The 23,131-nt window shown below is 34.7% G+C and overlaps 1 protein-coding gene across 1 annotated transcript; it reads right to left on the reverse strand.

The window, feature by feature from the left end:
• Window positions 1-1,087: 1,087 nt before the first annotated feature.
• On the reverse strand, window positions 1,088-2,414 carry Snap24 (Synaptosomal-associated protein 24kDa). The gene has a single exon (XM_073959269.1). It carries the CDS (start codon window positions 1,849-1,851, stop codon window positions 1,225-1,227), a length of 627 nt encoding a protein of 208 aa, XP_073815370.1. The 5' UTR covers window positions 1,852-2,414; the 3' UTR covers window positions 1,088-1,224.
• Between the last annotated feature and the right edge of the window lie 20,717 nt (window positions 2,415-23,131).

Genomic DNA, 23,131 nt, shown 5'->3' on the forward strand with positions numbered 1-23,131 from the left:
TTGTTATTGTAGCAACGCAAATATTTTCGTTCGCATATCTTTTTCAAGTTACTTGGTTCTGGTTCCTCAGATTCGATAAGTCCGCATCCTTAACTGGGTCCGTCCATAATCAGGAAACAGGTGAGTGTTTAGCTAGGCAGTTAAACAAATGATTTTCAAATTTGTGTTAGTACGAATTACAACATCCCTGACCTTGGCAGCTTCTTCTGTGAAAATATGTGACCATAAGTCTGTATAAGAAATGAACACAGCGAGGGCGTGACTGCATGTTCGTATCTCAAAAACATTGATTGGTTTTATGCTGCGTAACCGATATCGACTGTGTAAATAGGAGAATATCTTAAAACACCAGCGAAAGTCGGCCAAACTAATCCTAGTAAAATTTTTTGAGCGGGAATTGAAAAGTGCCTCTATTTCGTTATTTCATACTGTTTCCCAAATAGACACTAACGAGCGTTGCCTTTTTATTGGCTAGTAGTGCCACGCCTATATTAAAAATTGTCGTACAAATTGTCTTACCAGCCATAAGTTAAGTATTGCAAGTCTATCACAAGTAAGAACCATAAAATTTACTCCACATGAAATTGTATCGCAGCCGTTTACAATTTTCTTTTTGACAGTTACGTTTATTTTTATAGCCATTGCAAATTTAGATAACGTATTCGTATTTTTTCAGGAACAAGGCATGCCGTTAGAACACATACCTACATACCACCACCATGTTAGGGAATTTGTATTTATGGCTGTCACTGACATTGCGATGACGACGATCTAACATACTAGACTAACAAACAACAATCAAGTTGATAAAAGTGAAAAGCAGGTGGTGATTGCGGTGGCGGTGTCACGAAGGAACAAAATTTGTTATTAAGGTAAATCAGGAAGTTAGAAGACAGAGGTGCTTATTACAGACATTACAGACATATCAATGCATAATACATACCTTACACAATTTCTACTTTGAACATTTTGCTAACATCGTTGCTCTAATTCTGGATGATAATGATGGAGCTCTTGGCGGTTTTGGGGTTGGTTTTTTGGGGTTTGGTGGGGCGGTGGTTGTTTTGCTTTTGTGTGTTCATTACTGTTTGTTGGTGGTGGTTGTAGTGTTGGTATCGGTTGGAGTTTGGGGTGTTGTTGACATCTTCTATATATTTTTCGCTATTGCCGCTATGTTAGTGTAATAATCGTGTTGTTGTTGTTCTTACTATGTAATACTCAAATTTAACTCTTGAGCAAATTGTTAGCCCTCTGATTGACACCCGACATGCGCGCATTATTCGCATCACCCTTTGCATTGATACGGTCAATTTGTACATTTTGATTCTCCAGCTCTGAACCCATATCCAGTGCCATATTACGTAAATTACCCAACATGGAATTAACCTGTCCTAAATTTTCATCCATTTCATCTTCGCGGGCATCATTTGTAATACGAGCTATGTAACCCGTTTGTGGTGGTTGACCCATACCACTACGTTCTCTCTCATCGATGACACGCTGTGGCTGATTATTGACAATTTTACCATCATCATTCTTTTTCCATGCATTATCACCATCATCTTTAATGGATACTTTCTTCCAGGGAAGTACACAAATGCCACAACATTTCTCCATGCCACTTAAATTCTTTTCCGCTTCTTTCATATCGGCATTAATACGATCCATACCCTCCTCAACACGATCTAACTGTTCACCTTGGTCATCTAAAGCCACCAAGGTGCGAATACCAGCCTCTTTGCTCTCCTCCATGTACGCCAACATACGGCGTGTACTTTCCACAGATTCATCGGCTACTTGGGTTGCCTTCATTTGCAAATCTTGCAATTCGGTGCGTGGTTCGTTATCCATGGCTGTTATTTAATTTATATGCTCCTTTGCCCTTTAATGAAACGGAATTTGTTCTAGAATTCTTGCACTTCCAGATTCCAGATAACTTTTTTCAGTTGGTTGTTGTTATTTTCAATTTGTGCCTTTTTGTGATATGTCGACAGTGATTTAATAAATTTTGATTGCTACTACCTTTCACACATGAAATACTTAACGTTATTACGTTATTGTTGTTTTTGTATTTTCTCACTGATGGAATTGATATAACCACTTTGCTTCGTTTTTTTTCTCAATGAATGATGTTGAATCTCTTATTGGGTATTAGTCACTTTTCTAAAAACAATATTTTTCGATTTGATTTGTTTTGCTTGCTTCTTTCTGATGTTTTTAATCTTTTTTTTTTTTGTGTGTTTTTAATCTTTTTTTGTGTATGCAAAGGATTTTGCCAGATACCGTATCAACCGTGGAAAATAATTTTTTCACGCACGCACACCCACAAGACAAGTAGTAGTTTTCCAATTTTCTTTCTGTACTGGTTTCGGTTTCAGTTTTTTCCTATTCGTTTTTTCTTGTAGCCATAGGTGTCTATAGTTGTAGATATACATATCGATAAATTGATATTAAAGTGAAATCGATAATTTATTTTGCGATAGCACAACAGCTGTTTTTACCTTTAAAGTAGCTCTGTTCCTTTACCTGCCTGAGGTTACCATTTCTTACCATTTTTAACCTGCAAAGCGTTCCTTTACTGTAACAAGCATACAATTTATTGCTCTGTTCCAGCACCTGCAAGAAGCTACTACTTTTTACTACGATAACATTTTTTCCTTTATGTTATCGGAAAAAATAGTAAAAATTAGTAGATTATTGCAGTACTGGAACAGACCATATATGAGACCAGGTCACCACTTTTACCATTTTTTGCCACTGTTACCATTTTTTAAAGTAAAGGAACAGACGAAGTGGGTACCATGGCAGAACTACCAGGTAGTGGTATCACACCAGCTGATCGAATATGAAAAGTCAAATCCCTTTATAAAAAATTATTTTTGTTGTAATTTCCCCAACAACATAAAGAAAGTTTTGACATAACATATTCAAAATTTTACGACGCCACTACCTGGGTAATTGTGCCATGGTGGGTACACACTAGAGCTGGCAAACCATCGATATTCCCAACATTAGATATTTTCAATATAATAGTTTAAAAAATTGATTGCTATCGATATTATCGTTAATTTGTCACCACCATTAATTTGGAAATGAAAATATCGGAAATTTCTACGATTTTGTTGACATTTTGCAAAAATAGTTCACAGCAATCAAAAAGGAGAAAAAAAAACAATTGCATTTATTTAATAAAAATACATTTTACTTTTCCGAAAAATTTGTACCTGTGACTACCGACTTACTTTCTCACACCCACAAAACCGAAAAGCCGCGAAATTTCTATTCATTTCACTGAATTTTAGGTTAGTCCCGGTCCACACTAGCGTAAATTTCATGAAAAAATTTCATGAAATTAGGTGTTCTTAATTCGAGTTCCCCACTACAGCAATTTTATGATTTTACTCTACTATGGAGATCGATCTTGAGACGCATAATTTCATGCAATTTTTTAAATGAAATCACTCTAGTCTGGACCTGGACTTAGGGGTTTTTAATCCGATAATATCGATAGACAAAACTATCTATCGATATTGTATTTTTAATAAATTATCGATATTATCGATAGTGCCATCGATATTTTGCCAGTTCTAGTACACACGATCAGTAGTTTTGCAAATTTATTCCTTGAATGACGTTTTTGGTTCACACTATCATACCATCATACAACCAACACCTGACTGTCCAACAACCACAAAAATTTTTGTGGGTGCATGATGAATGACAAAAATGAACGGTCACACTGGCAAGCAACCGATTATTCGAGCAAAGCTGTCATTCAAAACTGGCAATGTGTACTCAGCTTAACGTTGGGGATATCGATGGTTTGCCATCGCTTAAGCGGGGTACACACGATCAGTTTTGACTGTCGATTTTTCGGAAATATCGATAAATGTCAAACAGTCCAGCAACCACAAAATATTTTGTGGTTGCTTGATGACTGACAAAAATGAACGGCCACACTGGCAAGCAACCGATTATTTGAGCAAAACTGACAGTCAAAACTGATCGTGTGTATCTCACTTTAAAGTGAAACCGATAACTTATTTTGCGATAGCAAAACAGCTGTTTTTACGTTTAACTCTAGCTTCGTTCCAGTACTTTTTTATTGTTTTTTTTTCTCTAAGTCCCGGTCCACACTAGAGTGATTTCATTGAAAAAATTGCATGCTATTATGTGTCTCTAGATCGACCTCAATAGTAGAGTAAAATCATAAAATTGCTGTATGGGGGAATTCGATTTAAGAACACCTAATTTCATGAAACTTTTTAATGAAATTCACGTTACTCAGTAGTCACACGCGCAAAATTTGCGTCGAAACTTTCCCATTATTTTGGCGTTCACAGATCGAGTTCCATACTAAAGTAATTTTATGAAAATTCTGTATTGGGGAACTCGATCTATGAACGCCAAAATAATGGGAAAGTTCCGTCGCAAATTTTGCGCGTGTGACTACTGAGTTAGTGTGGACCAGGACTAAAGCTACACGCTCAAACTTTCGTACGCAAGGCTTATGCCAGACTATGAAAATTTTCATTAACATGAAAATGAGTTTATAAAGAAGAGGTGTGAAGGGGGTGAAACTCTGTACACAAGGTTCTGTAATCTGAAATTATTCTTTATGTTTAAATTCGCAACTCTCAAACCAATGCAAAGCAATGAAAATATCAAAATGTTCATATGATTTCATATATGTGTGTAGACGTCCATGGTAGAACAAATACAAGGTAAAGTTAATACTACAACAAATACAACTCGAACAACAACCACAAAGGAATTTGTTTTTGTTTGGAACGTTAGTGTCAAATATAAATGTAAACAAATTAAGGAAATGTCTATAAATTATTGGAATTTAAAAAACTAATAATTTTTCACATTTGATTGAATATATGGAAAAACATAAATGAAAACTCGTTAGATTTTCAGTTTGAATGTTTCCATATCATTCCACTAAATGCACAATATCACGCAGGAAGTAGAATTCTTGCAAAAATGTTTGGGGTCGCTCGTAATTCATTGAAAAAAGAGAAGCTGTTTCAATCTTTTGTTTTTGAAAACAAGAAGCACATGTTTATTAGGGCTTTATTATTTTCAAGTTTAACAAAATACCACACATATTGACAAATATTGTACCGCCTCTATAAGTGGTGTTTTAGTGTGCGACATGTCGTTTGGACCTGGAGGAGGTTACATGTCAATGATATGAAGGAGTCTTTATGGGAAATTGTTTTTATTTCAGATGAATAATTTTTTTCTTCAAAAATGTATGTCCCTAATATACATCGAACATAGAAATAAATATATAAAATGTCGTCTGAAATTTGACACTAACACTACAGCCCAGTTCAGTCAGCTGGGTATTGCTGCTACCTTTTCTTGTTCTACCATGGTAGACGTCAATGAAAATTTAAAAGAGAATAACAAAGAATTTTCTAATGAAAATTTTCATAGTCTGGCATAAGACAAACTTTCCCATTATTAGGTCGAGTTACCCAATACGGAAATTTCATAAAATTACTTTAGTATGGAACTCGATCTATAAACGCCAAAATAATGGGAAAGTTTGTGTAAAAGTTTCAGCGTGTGGCTTTAGACTTTCTTTTTGCAAGTACTTGCAACTTCTTCTCATTTCTCTTCTAACTAGGCGTTTACACCAGACAATTTGTCTTCAAATACAAGTCTGATTTACTAACACATACATACATTTGTCGGCTGTATTCCAGCTGTCCATTGGGTTTTCACCGACAGTAGGGTTAAAGGTAGAATTAGACGTGACATAACCATAAAGCCATCATTCAATCAATCAGCTGATTCAACCAAACCTATCATGGTAGAACAAATATAAGACCCCCTGCAGACAGTGAAATTAATTTCATGAAATTATGCGCTCTTAGATCGAGTTCCATACTAAAGTCACTTTACTATATTGCTTGTAGCGGGTAATTCAATCTAAAAACCCCTGTAAAATGTGAAAATTTTCAGTGCCAGTTTCACAGTCTGGCATTAGTCTAAGGTAAAGTTAATACTACAACAAATACAACTCAACAACAACCACATTGAAATTTGTTTTTGTTAGGGGTAGTTTACACTATATGTAAATGTAACATGACATGAAATTTTCCATCATTATATAGTCGCTAATATGTGCAATATTGGGGATTTTCCTTGCGCCATTTACTTTGTGCGTCCAAACCAGCAAAAATGTAATAAAATTACGTCTCCACATTGCCTGCGTGGGTAGATATGGAATGCTTTTATTTCGTGTCATATGACATTTACATATAGTGTAAACTGCCCCTTAGAGGTAGTTTACACTATATGTAAATGTAACATGACATGAAATTTTCCATCATTATATAGTCGCTAATATGTGCAATATTGGGGATTTTCCTTGCGCCATTTACTTTGTGCGTCCAAACCAGCAAAAATGTAAAAAACTACGTCTCCACATTGCCTCCGTGGGTAAATATGGAATGTTTTTATTTCGTGTCATATGACATTGATAGATAGTGTAAACTACCTCTTAGTAAACCTTAGTGTCAACGTACATGTAAACAAAACAAGGAAATGTCTATAAATTATTGGAATTTAAAAAACTAATAAATTTTCACATTTGATTGAATATTTTGGAAAACATTAATGAAAACTCGTTAGATTTTCAATTTGAATGTTTCCATATCATTCCACTAAATTCATAATTTCTCACAGAAAGTAGAATACTAGCAAAAATGTTTCGGGTCGCTGGTAATTCATTGAAAAAAGAGAAGCTGTTTCAATCGTTTGCTTTTGAAAACAAAAAAGCACATGTTTATTAGGGTTTTATTATTTTCAAGTTTAGCAAAATAACACACATATTAACAAATATTGTACCGCCTCTATAAGCGGAGTTTTAGTGTGCGGCATGTCGTTCGTACCTGTAGGAGGTTACATGTCAATGATATGAAGCCGTCTTTATGGGAAATAGTTTTTTCTTTCTGATGAATAAATTTGTTCTTCAAAAATATATATCCCTAATATACATGGAACATAGAAATAAATACATAAAATGTCGTATGGAATTTGACACTAACACTACAACCCAGTTCAGTCAGCTGGGTATTGCTGCTACCATTTCTTGTTATACCATGCAAACCTATGGAAATCAATGTATACGATTACACGTACACATTTTCGGTAAAATAAAATGTATTTTTTATTACATTTTTATAAAATAAAAGCAGTTGTTTATTCTCTTTTACATTAATTGGTCTGTTCCAGTACTGCAAGAATCTACTAATTTTTACTTTTTTTTTCGATAACATAAAGCGGGGTCCACACGATCAGTTTTGACTGTCAGTTTTGCTCAAATAATCGGTTGCTTGCCAGTGTGGCCGTTCACTTTAGTTAGTCATCAGGCAACCACAAAATATTTTGTGGTTGCTGGACGGTTGGACAGTTATCGATAATTCCGAAAAATCGACAGTCAAAACTGATAGTGTGTACCCCACTTAAAGGAAAAAAATGTTGAAGTAAAAAGTAGTAGCTTCTTGCAGATTCTGGAACAGAGCAAATGTGAACTACTTTTGCATAATATCAAGAAAATCATTGCCATATCCGCCATTTTCATCTCCAAATTAATGGCCATGACAACTTAACGATAATATCGATAGCAATCGATATTTTAAAACATGATATCGAAAATATCTGATGTTGGGAATATCGATGGTTTGTCAGCTCTAGGTTAAGTCCAATTTACATATGCACATTAACCCAGATAAAGCCACTGGTCGTTTAAACGCCACAAAAAATGGTTGCAAAAATTGACGTAAAACTCTGGTTTTTTTTTCGAATATTTTTGTGGGGTTTTTTGCATTTTGATATAGTATTGTGTGTTATCTGTCATTTCAGGCTTATAACGCTTCATTTGATCTACGCATTTCCACGCAATTGGCTTAAAACCCAAGCTATTCAAAAAAATCGACTTTTTTGTAATTTTCGACTTTTGATGAAAAATTTAAATATGCGATAAAAATTTAATCATAAATGTTAGAATCATATAAAGTCAGGGATTTGTTAGGAATATAGTAAGAGTATTTTCTCAATCAAAAACCAAGGGATTGGCATGTAAGGATACACCAATATTACCCTCCAAAGTTTTTGGCACTTTTAAAAGAAGGCCCGATTGCACGAAAACTATACGTTTTAGAGAAAAAAAGTTATTTTTTAAAAAATGCTTAAAACGTCCCAAAAATATAATTTTCATAGAAAATTTTAAGTTTTCTCGCAAAAAAAATTCTCGGCGCTATGTGTATCAAATAACTTAAATTAATTCCAAAAACAAAAAAACATAATTTTTGCAAGTTGTTTAACCATTTATTTTCACTTTTGTCATCGTTTGAGTATTTTTGTTTTTCTAAAACACACAAAAACAAACAAAGACATCATAAAACAGTTGCATTTTTTCGTAGTTTATGACAAAAAACATGGCTGCTTATAATAGTATGGTGTTTTCGTGCGTTGTTTAGAATAAATATGTAGTTCTGTCTGGTTACCCTAAAATTTGTAACAACTTGTACCAATTGTTGCTGGAAGTCGTCTGTTAACACAAAAAACCAGCAAAAGAGAGCGATTCGAGAGAGACATTTTAACAGTTCTTTCACTGAGAGTTTGCAAATTCTTGCTGGACAAATTTCTTCTAGCAAGCACTAACAATTGCTCTGTTCCTTTACGTGCCTGATAGTGCGGTTACACTACAGTTTTTTGCCGGGTTAACCCACTTTATGAGGATTTATTGCTTAATCTGGTCAAATCTGACCAGATTTGCCATACAAAAATTAAATCCTCTCACGACTGGGTTTATTTTAAATCCGGCATAAATCCACCAAATATACAGTGTTGTATTCGGTATTTGTGCAAAAAAATCCAACTCTACTCAAAAAGTACCAAAAGTTGCAACTGTTTTTGCAACAGAGTTTGTCGTGTTTTACACGTTTACGATTGGTCGCATGAGATTTTATGGAGTTAACAAATCTAAAGTTATTTGAAAATCATAAAATTATTTATTTTTTTACATTAGACACTTTTTTAACAAAAAGTACGCTTGATACCTTGATACAAAAATGTATCCCTGTGTGTAAAATATACCAATATGAGCAAAGAGGGGACGATATCTCATGCGAGAAATTGTAAAAGTGTTAAACACGACTTTATTAGTTATTTTGTATGTATACGTAAACAAACATCAGCTGACAGTTTATATCCTCGAAAAGCTAAGTGTAACCAGCAAAGATTAACCCACTGGATCTATTAAACCCAGTGGGTTAACCTTCAATAGTGTAACCGGGGTATGAGGTTACCATTTCTTACCATTTTTAACCTGTAAAGTGTTCCCTCACTTTTAATAGCATACAATTTATATGATAGCAGTTTACCAGTTTTGCCATTTTCTGCCACTGTTACCATTTTAAAAAGTAAAGGAACAGACCAAATGCTTCTTCTTCCTGAAAACAGTCAATCATCTGCTTTTAGTTTTTTGTTGATTTATGTTTGTGAAAATTAAAAACAATTTTATTGTGGAAATAACATAGTCTAATTGTATTGTTTAATGGAGAACAAATTTGTAAAGTGGAAAAATACTTTTTTGTTTCATTTTCTTTTTGATATTTAATAAAATACAACGTGTTTGCTTCCTTTATTGGCGGACAAATTGTTCTGTTTTGGCAAGCCAGCTGATTGCTTGCTGGTTTTTGCTGGGAAGATGTCTGTTTACTTTTTACAATTTTCTAGCAAAAGAGAATAAAAACCCCTTACTCTCTGAGAAAGTTCTTGCTGGACAATTCTTGCTGGGAAAGTAAGCAGACAGACTTAATGACGCAGCTATCGTCATTTATTTTTGTATGGATTTCACGAAATCCTGAAATACACCCCGGTGTTTACACTTATTTTTTGTTGATTTCAAACATATCACAATGATCAAGGTAGATGCATATGCGCAGCTGATCGAACATGAATTTTCAAAACAAGTTGCTGTAAATTGAATTAATACGACAATATAGAAAAAATATACGACAATATAGAATTTCACAGCTTTATTTGGAAAATTATCGTAAAATTACTTATATATCTATATATCGTATTAATTGTGTATAGTACTAACAAATGAAAAAAATAAAAAAAAATAATAGATAAAAGTTGTGCTCAGAACCTGCACAATATAAGTACTTTCAGTAGTTTTCCCGTTTACGTTCCCGTACTCCGAAATCTAGCAAGACTTGCACTTCTCTTTAAACAAAAATAGCGCCGAATAACACCCTCTTCTCCTGTTTTCTGACATACAATTTTGGCCTAGTAGAAACTGGCAGCAAGTATGATCATTGGCATCTAATATGATAGCTGATACGTGATTTTGACATTTATGCTGGAGTTTTTGCAATTTCCGTAATTTTTCCGTTCCTGTATTTTTTTAAGAAATTTGTATGGGGAAGCAATTTTTGACAATTCGCTCTTTTTCCTAACATTACCATTAAAAAAGTACGGGGACACAAAGAAAAATATCAGCTTCGTTCCAGTACTTTTTTAATGGTAAAATGTTCAAAAGAGAAAACTGTCAAAAATGAGTTCAACGCACACATTTTTCCAAAATGTTCGGGAACGGAAAAATGACAGAAACGTCAAAAAATCTGGAACAAATGTCAAAGTCGGCGTGTCAGCGAATCGGAAGCCGGCAAACATGTTGCACATTTTTGCTCGCTAAAATTTGTCGTGTAAAAAGTTTCTAAAGAGAAAGCCATTCAGCGCCATTTTTGTTCAAAGAGAAGTGAACGTTTTGCAACTTTTTTGGTGTACGGGAACGCATTTCGGGGAAAAATGTTCAAAATGTGTTAAATGTGTAAAAACTTTTTAGTTCTGGAACGAAGCTATCATTGCAACAAAGTAATTTAATATTTTTTTCACATTGTTTACAAATTTTGATACTAACATTTTTTGTTGCAGCAATTGACCATCTAACTTGTTTATTATGATACGTGAAAAGTGTTGCAACTTTTGGTACTTTTTTAGGCAAAAACAGGGTTGTATATCATGTGTACTGTAATTTCGATGTTGATTTCGCTGAAATCACGAAATGAGATGATTTCATTTTTGTATGCGAAATCATGATACATTTTGCATTGATTCCGCGCGAAATCACGAAACGCCTTCGAAATCACGAAACGACGCCGAATGTAAACCAAGCATAAGTTAATTTAGTTTAATTTCCGTTAATTTACAAATTGTTGCCAGTAGAAGACAACTCCAACTTACTTAGCTCCTTCTTCCACTCGTAGATCCTTAAACTTCATTGTAGGATGATCCTAATCCCACTTCTGACACCAATTGTTAGCTTATGTTTACATTTACGAAATCCACTCGATTTCAACTGTCAATTCCATTGCTCAAACGTCAAATGAAATCCAATCGATTTCAGATGAGTTTTCATTTGACGTATACTCAAAGGAATTGATAGATGAAATCGAGTGGATTTCGAAAATGTCAACATAGTATTACGGATTTAGGTTTAACTAATCTCCGTGTAGACGTTGTTTTATAGCCCGTTTAGACTATACACTTATACGATGATTAAGGGCAATATCTCGATTTATATGCTGCTTATATTAGAGCTTTTTGCAGGGTTAACCTTCTTTGAGAGGATTTGTTTGAAATATAAGCAATGGAATTGACATTTAAAACCCAGTCGGTTTGTTAAATCCGGTTATATATAAACGGGGTATTAAGTGCTTAATCCACCCAAATCCACCCTGATTTACCATACAAAATTAAATCAACTCAAAACTTGGATTTGTTTTAAATCAAATGTTAAATCGAAATATTTTGATATACAGCACTGCTTTTTGCTCCTAAAAATGCAACTATTGCAGTCTGTACCAATATTGGCAACTATAGTCCAATTTACATATGCACATTAAATGATTTCGTTTTACGAAATCCTAGAATCAAATGAAGTGTATTTACATCTGTTTTTTTGCGTCATTTGCTTACGCACACATTCTCACATACACACTTATACAATAACACAAACACACGCACACAATATATTTATTCAGAGAAATAGGAATTTCACAACACAAATGTGTATCAAATAACTTAAATTAATTCTAAAAACAAAAAAACATAATTTTTGCAAGTTTTTTAAACATTTATTTTCACTTTTGTCATCGTTTGAGTATTTTTGTTTTTCTACAACACATACAAACAAACAAAGACATCATAAAACAGTTGCATTTTTTGGTAGTTTATGACAAAAAAACTGGGCTGCTTATAATAGTATGGTGTTTTCGTGCGTTGTTTAGAATAAATGACGCAGCTATCGTCATTTATTTTTGTATGGTAAATGACGCAAAATGTTGCCTGTTTTAGCAAATAAATGACGAAACAGCTCCAAATGACGAAAAAGTTGCTAATGTAAATTGGACATATGTTCATGTGTCGTTTATTTACTAGGGTTATGACTTTATGACCTTTTTTTCTCAAAAATGATTTCCTGTAGCGAGAGTGAATGAACTTTTGCCAGTTAATGCCAAAAATAACGTTCATTCCATTTAATTATTAAAAAGGTCACGCACAAACCACTTTCACATTTTTTTTTTGAAAAATCCTATGAAATAAAAAAAATTGTTCCAACATTTTTTCCTGTTGTCCCAATTTACATTGGGCGAGTTTACTTGCGGCAATTGTCATTTTGTAGGAGAGAGAGGTGAGGCATATGGTAACCCTTTGCCTCTCAGCACCCTCTCTCACCTACAAACTGACAATTGCCGCAAGTAAACTCGCCTAATGTAAATTGGGACGTTGCACGAATAAATAACATTTTGCCTATTAATAGGGGTGTCTTTTTACTTACTAAATGTTGCTGAAACCTTTTTTTAGAAACTTTTCCTTTATACAACTGTCAAAATCTACAACATTAGTAATAATTATTACTAATTATCACGTAAAAAGACACAGCTAATGACTAAAATAATTTTTACTCGATTTAAATATTGAAAAAGGTCCCGCATAAACAAACCAATTCAATTTATGTGTTACATGGAATAAAGCTTATGCTCTGTTCCAGAACCTGCAAGAAGTTACTATTTTTTACTACGATAACATTTTTTCCATTATGTTATCGGAAAAAATAGTAAATATTAGTAGATTCTTACAGTTCTTGAACAGACCATTTATATGATATAAAATGATATATATGTAATAATAAGTCTGTCTGGTTACTTTCCCAGCAAGAATTGTCCAGCATGAACTTTCTCAGAGAGTAAGGTGTTTTTATTCTCTTTTGCTAGAAAATTGTAGAAAGTAAACAGACACCTTCCCAGCAAAAGCCAGCAAGCAATCAGCTGGCTTGCCAAAACAGAACAATTTGTCCGCCAATAAAGGAAGCAAACACGTTGTATTTTATTGAAAATAAAGAAGAAAATGAAACAAAAAAGTATTTTTCCACTTTACAAATTTGTTCTCCAAAAAACAACACAATTAGACTATGTTATTTCCACAATAAAATTGTTCTTAATGTTCACAAACATAAATCAACAAAAAACTAAAAACAGATGATTGACTGTTTTCAGGAAGAAGAAGCATTGCTAGTGCTTGCTCATGGTGGAATAAGAAGGTGTTACATCAAATCATACCAAACGTCAAATTTGATCACAATAATGCAATGTTTGTTTACATTTTGTATGAGATTTTATTCGCAATAATGCATTTTGACAACTACTCTGAAAATCAGCTGTTTTTGGCGCTGTACCTTCTTATTGTGTCATGTGCTTGCTAGAAGAAATTTGTCCAGCAAGAATTTGCAGACTCTTAGTGAAAAAACTGTCAAAATGTCTCTCTCGAATCGCTCTTTTTGCTGGTTTTTTGTGTTACCAGACGACTTTTCCAAAAAACTCATCTATAAAAATTTAAAAGCTTTTTGTGCATGAGCTTTTTCTATCGAATCACCTTGTAATTAAGATTTTATCTAATCTTATGCAAAAGCTCATCAAAATATGACACAGGAATGTGAGGTTGTAAAAAAGTCATAACCCTATTATTTTCATTTTTCAAATAACTGTAAACACAAACACACAAAAACAAACAGAAGCGGAAAAATAGAAAAAATATGAAATAAAAATAAAGCGGATGTAGCTTTAATTTAATATAAATTGTAAACAACATATTTAATAGCAATTTGTCAGATTATTTTTTGCAGTATTCTATTCCATTTTTGATTTGCAAGCAATTCTTTTTGCACATTCGCGTATGTATACGTAAACAAAGATCAGCTGACTGGCATCTTATATCATTTTAGACTAGTCTAAACAACTAGGATTTGAAAGTTGGATTTAGAAATCGAGTCGATTTAAAATGACTAGTCTAAACGGGCTATTAATTTCCGATACGATTTGTACCAAACATGGTACAAATACACAGGTAGCCGCATCGGCAATTGTTGGTAACATAAGATGTCAAAATTTGACATCAATTCAATGCAATTGACACATTATGTTACCATCAGCTAGCTTGATAATGCTACCTGTATTATTGTACCATGGTACCAAATAAAACAGGGCATGGTTTAATAATGTCATGTTCACACGAGCGTTTCAATTACGTTGTTCGCCTGTCGAACGACGTACACGAATTAACCCGTTTCCACGACACCATTCGTAATTAACAGAAACATAAACCAAATTTCCTTCATTTTTGTTTCCTTGTTTTCACGAAAATTTGAACCGAAAACACATAAAATATACATTAAATGAATAGGAAAAGCAATAGACTTTCCTTCAAATGTATCTTCTATATTTAACTACACACATTTCATTAATTTTTTCCATAAATTCTGAATAATATTGTATTTTCAATATATTTTTATATGTTTCTATTTTCAAAATTAAAGAGAGAGAGGCATGTCAAAACAATGTTTGTGTATACAGACTTTCAGTTATTTGTTTCTGATTTTTTACGCGATTTTCAACTAATGGACAAGAAATATGTGTGGAATTAAAAAGAAAACACAACCATCTTCCTTCTGCATTTATATAAAATGTTTAGTTCATTAATTTTCATTCATATTTTTCCCTTTTTCTAAAATTTGTTGTGTTTTCAACAAATTTTTCAATTTTGAATTTAGACATGTCATAATTATTTTTTCGATAAATTCTCTCATTTGTTAGGGATGGGACATATTTTATCGTTGTTCGGAGAGTATTTCTACTTGAACAACGTAGAAAAATCGTCGTTCGTTCATAGAATTTTGTGTGGGGAAATAAGTAATTTATTCGTAGTTATGGGTCGAACAACGAATAGAGAACGAACGACGTACCGTGGAAACGGGCTATAAGAAAGGTTAGCTAAAGCTTTCTGTAAATTTAAATTTTTTCTTTCGACTGTTCCTAAAACGTCAAAACAATATACACAATCTGTGTATGTGTCTGTGCTGTTTGAATAATATGCCAAACAATTTTAAAACCAATCGAATTCAATGATTTTTAAAACTGTTTTTAGAACATTTGTATGAAAGAAATTCGTCAGCTTTGCATTGAAACAAACATTTTATCATATCGACAACTCGATTATGTGGAAAAACTTTGACACTTCATTAATTTTTCGCGGTTTTTATAAAATTGTCAACAAGGGTATTGTAAACAAACGCACTTGTTGCATTTGTGTTTACTAAATTTGACGTTTTAGGAATTCAGGAAAAACAAGGGTTCTATAGATTGTTTTCATTTAAATCTACCTCTTTACTTATACCATGAAACAGGGTTCGTTTCAGATTACATTTCTACAATGCTTTATTTATAGCCCGTTTCCACGGTACGTCGTTCGTTCTCTATTCGTTGTTCAACCCATAACTACGAATAAATTACTTATTTCCCCACACAAAATTCTATGAACGAACGACGATTTTTCTACGTTGTTCGATTAGAAATACTCTCTGAACGACGAAAAAGTATGTCCCATCCCTAACAAATGAGAGAATTTATCGAAAAAAATAATTATGACATGTCTAAATTCAAAATTAAAAAATTTGTTGAAAACACAAAAATTTTTAGAAAAAAGGAAAAAGATGAATGGAAATTAATGAACTACACATGTTATATTGATGCAGAAGGACGATGGTTGTATTTCCTTCTTATTTCCACACACATTTCTTGTCCATTAGTTCCAAATCGCGTAAAAAATCAGAAACAAAAAGGAAACAAATAACTGAAAGTCTGTATACATAAACATTGTTTTGACATGTCTCTCTCTTTAATTTTAAAAATAGAAACATATAAAAAATATATTGAAAATGCAAAATTATTCAGAATTTATGGAAAAAATGAATGAAATGTGTGTAGTTAAATATAGAAGATACATTTGAAGGAAAGTCTATTGCTTTTCCTATTCATTTAATGTATATTTTATGTGGTTTCGGTTCAAATTTCCGTGAAAACAAGGAAACAAAAATGAAGGAAATTTTGTTTATGTTTTTGTTAATTACGAATGGTGTCGTGGAAACGGGTTAATTCGTGTACGTCGTTCGACAGGCAAACAACGTAATTGAAACGCTCGTGTGAACATGACATTACTTTATTACTTTATTACACTTATACCCCGGTTACACTATTGAAGGTTAACTCACTGGGTTTAATAGATCCAGTGGGTTAATCTTTGCTGGTTGCACTTAGCTTTTCGAGGATATAAACTGCCAGCTGATGTTTGTTTGCGTGCCCAGCAGAAAATTTTGGCAGTTGTGCAATTGGAGTTATGATTTCACAACATCTTTCGATGTAGTCCAACAGAGTTATGAAAAATGCACTCCGTTCGATACATTTTATAAGCAGTTGCTGTAGAGATCCCTACAGAAAAAAACCAGTTGGTTGATCCCTACAAATTTCCTCAAAAGACAAACAAGAGTGTATACATTTCGGAGAATTTGTTATAAAATAAAGAAATAAAAACTTAAGTTGCGAACAATTTTGCGGTAATTCACGAGACATAAATTTTTAATGGAGCGGAGTTGGAGTCCATGTCGAAAGCAGAACTATTGATGGGAATGCAACATAAAAAAACTTTTGGATGATGAAGCAAAATAAGATGCGCTTGGATGAAATTGAGTACGGAGGTAGTAAGCTCAAATGTGATTGCATTTTATTTATTATGGGATATTTGCAAAAGCTTGCATTTTTACTGCATCTTTAGATTGATTTTTTAGGGTGATGAAAGCTGTGATTTGGATCGAAAATGGAGTGCATCCTAGCTGTGTGCTGTGGAAGCAAAATGGAGTGCATCCTAGCTGCGCGCTCTCTTGTAAAATGCATAAGTGAATTCATAGGAAAAGATGTACTCCAACGGCAAATGTACCGTACACTTGTAGTGACTCAACTGCATCCACGGATGCAAATTTTTTGCTGGGTCTACATTGCACCACTTCCAAACTTTTTTGCTGGGTTTGTGATATCAATTCAATTCTCAAAATTTAACGTATGACTCGTAAAAATTTAACGTATGACAGTACACATTGTCAGTTTTGAATGTCAATATTTCGCAATTATCGATTACTGTCCAACCGTCCAGCAACCACAAAATTGACCTGTTCCCGTACTTTATAAAGTGGTAAAAGTCGTAAACGATTTTGTGTACGGGAAGGCAAAATGGGTAAAAGTAGTGAAATTTGTAAGAACTTTTTAGTTGTGGAACAGAACTAATATTTTGAGGTTGTATGATGCATGACAAACATGAACGGTCACACTAGCAAGCATGGTACAAATATACAGGTAGCAGCATCGGCAATTGTTGGTAACATAAGGTGTCAAAATTTGACATCAATTCAATGCAGTTGACACATTATGTTACCATCAGCTGGCATGATAATGCTACCTGTATTATTGTACCATGCTAGCATGGTACAAATACACAGGTAGCCGCATCGGCAATTGTTGGTAACATAAGATGTCAAAATTTGACAACAATTCAATGCAATTGACACATTATGTTACCATCAGCTGGCTTGATAATGCTACCTGTATTATTGTACCATGCAAGCAACAACAAAAGCTGTGTTCCTTTACTTACCTGAGGTTATAATTACCATTTTTAACCTGCAAAGCGTTCCTTAACCCCGAAAAGTGGCAAAACTGGAAGCAATTTTTAAGAGAGTGAGAGAAGGGAGAGAGAGAGCGAAAATGGCTTTCTCTACTACCACAGGCTACCAGCAAAATTTCTGCAGCTAAAAAATGGCAGAACTGATATTTCGACTTTTGTGTGACGATTATTTCACAATGAAGAAGAAAATGGACGAAAAACAGAAGAAAGAGTCGAACGCTGACAAAACTAAATAAAAAACTGTGAAATAAAAGACGAAAATTGATTTTTTATGCTTCTTTTTGACATTGCTGCCAGATCTACCATTTTCCGTTCCTTTACTTTTCTGGTAAAAATGTTCATGAGAGAGCAATTTTGAGCAATATTGACACTTTTCTCTTTTACCACTCTTACCATTAAAAAAGTAAAGAAACAAACTGAAGAGATCCAGTGGCGTGGATCGAAAATATTGTTACGGAATTAGATTTAACTAATCTCCGTGTAGACGTTGTTTTATTCCCCGATACGATTTGTACCAAATAAAACAGGGTTCGTTTTAGATTACGTTTCTACAATGCTTTATTTACTTTATTACACTTATTCGGAGCTGACTGTTATAGCTAAGTACACAGCTTTACTTTACTTCTTTACCAGTCGATGTTTACACTTCGGTATAAAATTCACAACTCAACTCAATGTTGCCATTCGTAACTCTATTTATACCCAAAATCTCCTTGGTCTAGAAATATCTAGAACATATGGCAACCTCTCGAATCTGTGCAGCGAACACACAGACGCACATTCGCACTAAGCGTACAACCATACTCACATACATACAAGTAGACAAGCACAGTAATGACGTAATTACAACAACAAACAACTACACGAAATACAAGAAGTAGGAACTAACGATAATTACATTATTATGGCAAAACAAACAAAAGAACATTAACAAAAGGTAATGTAACGACTAGAATGATGAAGAGAGTTCTACATGGTAGTTGTTGTTGCTTAAATAAAGTAACTGCGTAATACAAACTTTACGTTATAATTCAAATTTTTAAATTAACGGAAATAAAACTAAACTAACATAAACCTATCAGTTACATTCGTAACATTGCCTCCCGCTTAAGCCTGTTCGTCCCGAATAGGCACAGTTCCCTCTCTGTGGTATGGGCATTGGTAACACTGCCTCCCGCTTAAGCCTGTTCCTCTTGCCTAGACGCAGTTCTCGTTCCGTAGTGGTGGCAACCGATTTAGATGTACCCTCTACTGCGTCAGCTCTGGACTTCTGCTCTTCTGGACGACGTTGCTTTCTCTCCAGGAATCTTGACGTTATACCTTCTTTCTTTGTGGTCACCTTCCTAAGTGCCACCTGGTCTTCATCGGACTTGTCCTTCCTTGTTGTACGGCCGCTTTTCGATGGACGTTTTCTCGACGTACATCTTCGCTTTTTCCTCCTCGTTGCGAGATTTTTCCGCTTTCGTACTGGCCATTTTTCGGCGGCTTCCACCTTCAGCGTACGGACATCTACAGCGATTTCGTCAGATTCTGCGCTAGGGCGACACATGCTTTTCTTCTCTTTGTAGCCCACATTAATCGGTATTTCCACATTGGACCAAGTCATCACACGGTGCTTTATGTCCAGGTTTATATCGAAGGCAATCATGAAGTCTACACCAAGTATAACTTCGTCCATAATATCGGCCACTACAAAATCGAAATTTACAGATTTTCTACCCATGCTCAGCCTTTGGTAGGCCTTTCCATGCACCGTTGTAGTCTCGCCTGTGGCCGTCCGCAATTTGACTCCATTTAACGGCAATACCTTCCCTTTTACCAAATCCGGTCTAATAATGGACTTTGTTGCACCGCACAGAGGGGAAATTTGTGTTAAAAGTTGATCAAAAGCCCTATAAAGCTCATTTATAGTCCGATTGATATAAAATTTTGCACAAAGCATATCTTCTGTACAAGGATTAATCCTATAGAAAATAATGAAAATCGGTCCAGATTTGGATGCAGCTTCCATGTATATTCGCACATGATATGAGATAAAAATGCACCAAAATCACTGAAATTTAACACATGCAACCTGAACTAGCCTAAAAAAACATTTAGCCAATTTTCAAACAAATCGGTACAGATGTATATATAGTCCCATATACATATATTTCATTCCAAATTTTATTTCTTGAAACTTACTTAAATTATTTTTTTCTCAATTCACATGAGAAAAGCAGTGGATGTTTCTGAATAATGCAAACATATTTGATAGGTGTTGGTTTAGTGTGATAAATAAGAGTCCCGGTTATAAGACGAAACAAAATTTAGTGTGGGTAAACCTTGCAATTCCATATAAAAATATTTCATATTTTAGTTGAGAAAAATTAGATTTTTTCGGAATGGCGCAAATATGCGCAATTTTTTATGATTGGATCTGATATTTGAGACTCAAGCGCATAAAACATTAGAAGAAACTATGGTCGGGAAACGACGGGGAAATAGACTTTTTCTCTATTGAAATTGTAGTAATCTTAAAACTTATCATAAAAAATTTTCATAAAGAGGATATGTATCACCATTATTAAAGAGCAAAGATGTAAAATCAATATGAAAATTTTAAATGCTAATCATGTTCGGAGACTATACAAAAACAATAAATCTTGAAAAATATAAATTTTCGCGAAAATAATGTCATTTTAATGTTCACCTAATTTCTTAGTTTTCGAAAATTTACTTTTTGTTTTCAGTATAGCTGAGTTCAATCGACTGCTGCATTGGATTGCTTAATCTTACAAAGTCGAGGATGGTTATAGCAAATGTAGAAAAGAGTCAGGTTGCCGTTTATCAACATTTTTTCATAAAAAAACGATTTTCATATTTTGAGTTTTGAGCAACTTTAGGCATATGTTTCCCCTCTGTGCACCGGTGTCCAATGTCAAGGTACGCAATACACCATTGACGAAGCCTTTCACCGTTAAGTTGTGGTTCTTCTGCTGGACTATGGCTATAGAAATTGTGGGACCATCGTTTTCATTCTCTGCCAGCGGCGCCTCGTGATCGACGGAATTCATTTTATTTGATTCACCTGATATCTCTCTTTGCAGATTCTTGGCCACCGGTTGGTCGTTGCTTTTTGAAGGCGGTGAGGTGGATCTGGGCCTTGCTTGTCTCAATCTGCATTCTCGGGCCAAGTGTCCAGTTTTCCGACAGTTATAACAAGTCTTTTTCGTTCTAGCAGCCCCTCGTTTCACACGCATTAGTGCATCCTTCAGCGGGTCGACAACGGTCTGGGAATTGTTGTCCTCAACGTCCAGCCTCCTCACGTTGTAAGCTTTAGGTTTCACCAGCATCCTCGCGGTTTCTTGGGCCAGGGCAAATGACACGGTTTCTGCAAATGTTCCTATCGGTGCCGCATACGTCGCAAATTTTATCTCTGGATCACGAATACCACTTGCAAATGTCTCAATCTTTATGCGGTCCACCAATGGATGTGTCTGTCCTGGATATGCCAACTGCGCCAACCGCTCTATATCAGCCGCAAAGTCTTGTAAGGTCTCATTTGGCTTCTGGACTCTTCCCCTCAGTTCCATTCGGTAGATCTCTTGCTTGTGTTCACTACCGTACTTACGTTCAAGAGCAGCCATTATATCTCCATAGTTGTTTCTAGAAGCGGCGGGAATAGTCTGTATTACCTCAGCAGCACCGCCCTGCAATGCCATTAGTAGTGATACAGCCTTGTCGTTGTCGTTCCAAGAATCTCTAGCAGCCACGGTCTCGAACTGTAATTTGAACACATTGAAAGAGGTTGAGCCGTCGAACACAGGAGGCTTGATTTTTAACGTGTTATGAATAGCTCTCACTGGGCCACCTTTGATTTCCAGTTCCGACATTTTCCTCTCTATGCCCAGAATCTTCTCATCTTGAGCCAGAAATTTCTCGTCAACAGACAAAATCTTTTTATCCAACTCTTTAATTTGTACCTCCACGTTTTCTACTCTCTTTTTAATCACCATCGTGATGTTCTCGAGTTTCTCGTTAATTGTTCTAGAATTTACCTCTAGTTTCTCTTCCATGCCCTTAGCGATTTTTCTAGAGTTCTCTTCTAACTTTTCAAATCTTTCCTCTAATTTTCTGGAATATTCTTCACTCTCTCTGGAATTTTCTTCCATTTTAGCATCTAATTTCTCCATCATTTTACTGTTGTCAGATTTCATTTCCAGCATCATCATAGCCAGCATTGATTTCAAATCGTCACCCCTGGCAGCTACCGACGAAACTTCCTCAACGCTGGATTCGCCCTTTGCCGATAACTCGACTTCCTCCTTACCGTCGAACTCATATTCATCGATGTTCATTCCACGGCGCTCGAACTCTTCCAACAAGCGTTTTTGTAGTTCGGCCTTGTTGCCAGTAGAACACAACTCCAACTTACTTAGCTCCTTCTTCAAGTCTTCCACTCGTAGATCCTTAAACTTCATTGTAGGATGATCGTAATCCCACTTCTGACACCAATTGTTACGGAATTAGATTTAACTAATCTCCGTGTAGACGTTGTTTTATTCCCCGATACGATTTGTACCAAATAAAACAGGGTTCGTTTCTACAATGCTTTATTTACTTTATTACACTTATTCGGAGCTGACTGTTATAGCTAAGTACACAGCTTTACTTTACTTCTTTACCAGTCGATGTTTACACTTCGGTATAAAATTCACAACTCAACTCAATGTTGCCATTCGTAACTCTATTTATACCCAAAATCTCCTTGGTCTAGAAATATCTAGAACATATGGCAACCTCTCGAATCTGTGCAGCGAACACACAGACGCACATTCGCACTAAGCGAACAACCATACTCACATACATACAAGTAGACAAGCACAGTAATGACGTAATTACAACAACAAACAACTACACGAAATACAAGAAGTAGGAACTAACGATAATTACATTATTATGGCAAAACAAACAAAAAAACATTAACAAAAGGTAATGTAACGACTAGAATGATGAAGAGAGTTCTACATGGTAGTTGTTGTTGCTT

This window comes from Musca autumnalis, unplaced genomic scaffold, assembly GCF_047663935.1.
Source record: "Musca autumnalis isolate F117 unplaced genomic scaffold, ASM4766393v1 scaffold_1, whole genome shotgun sequence".
NCBI classification, from domain to species: Eukaryota; Metazoa; Arthropoda; class Insecta; order Diptera; family Muscidae; genus Musca; species Musca autumnalis.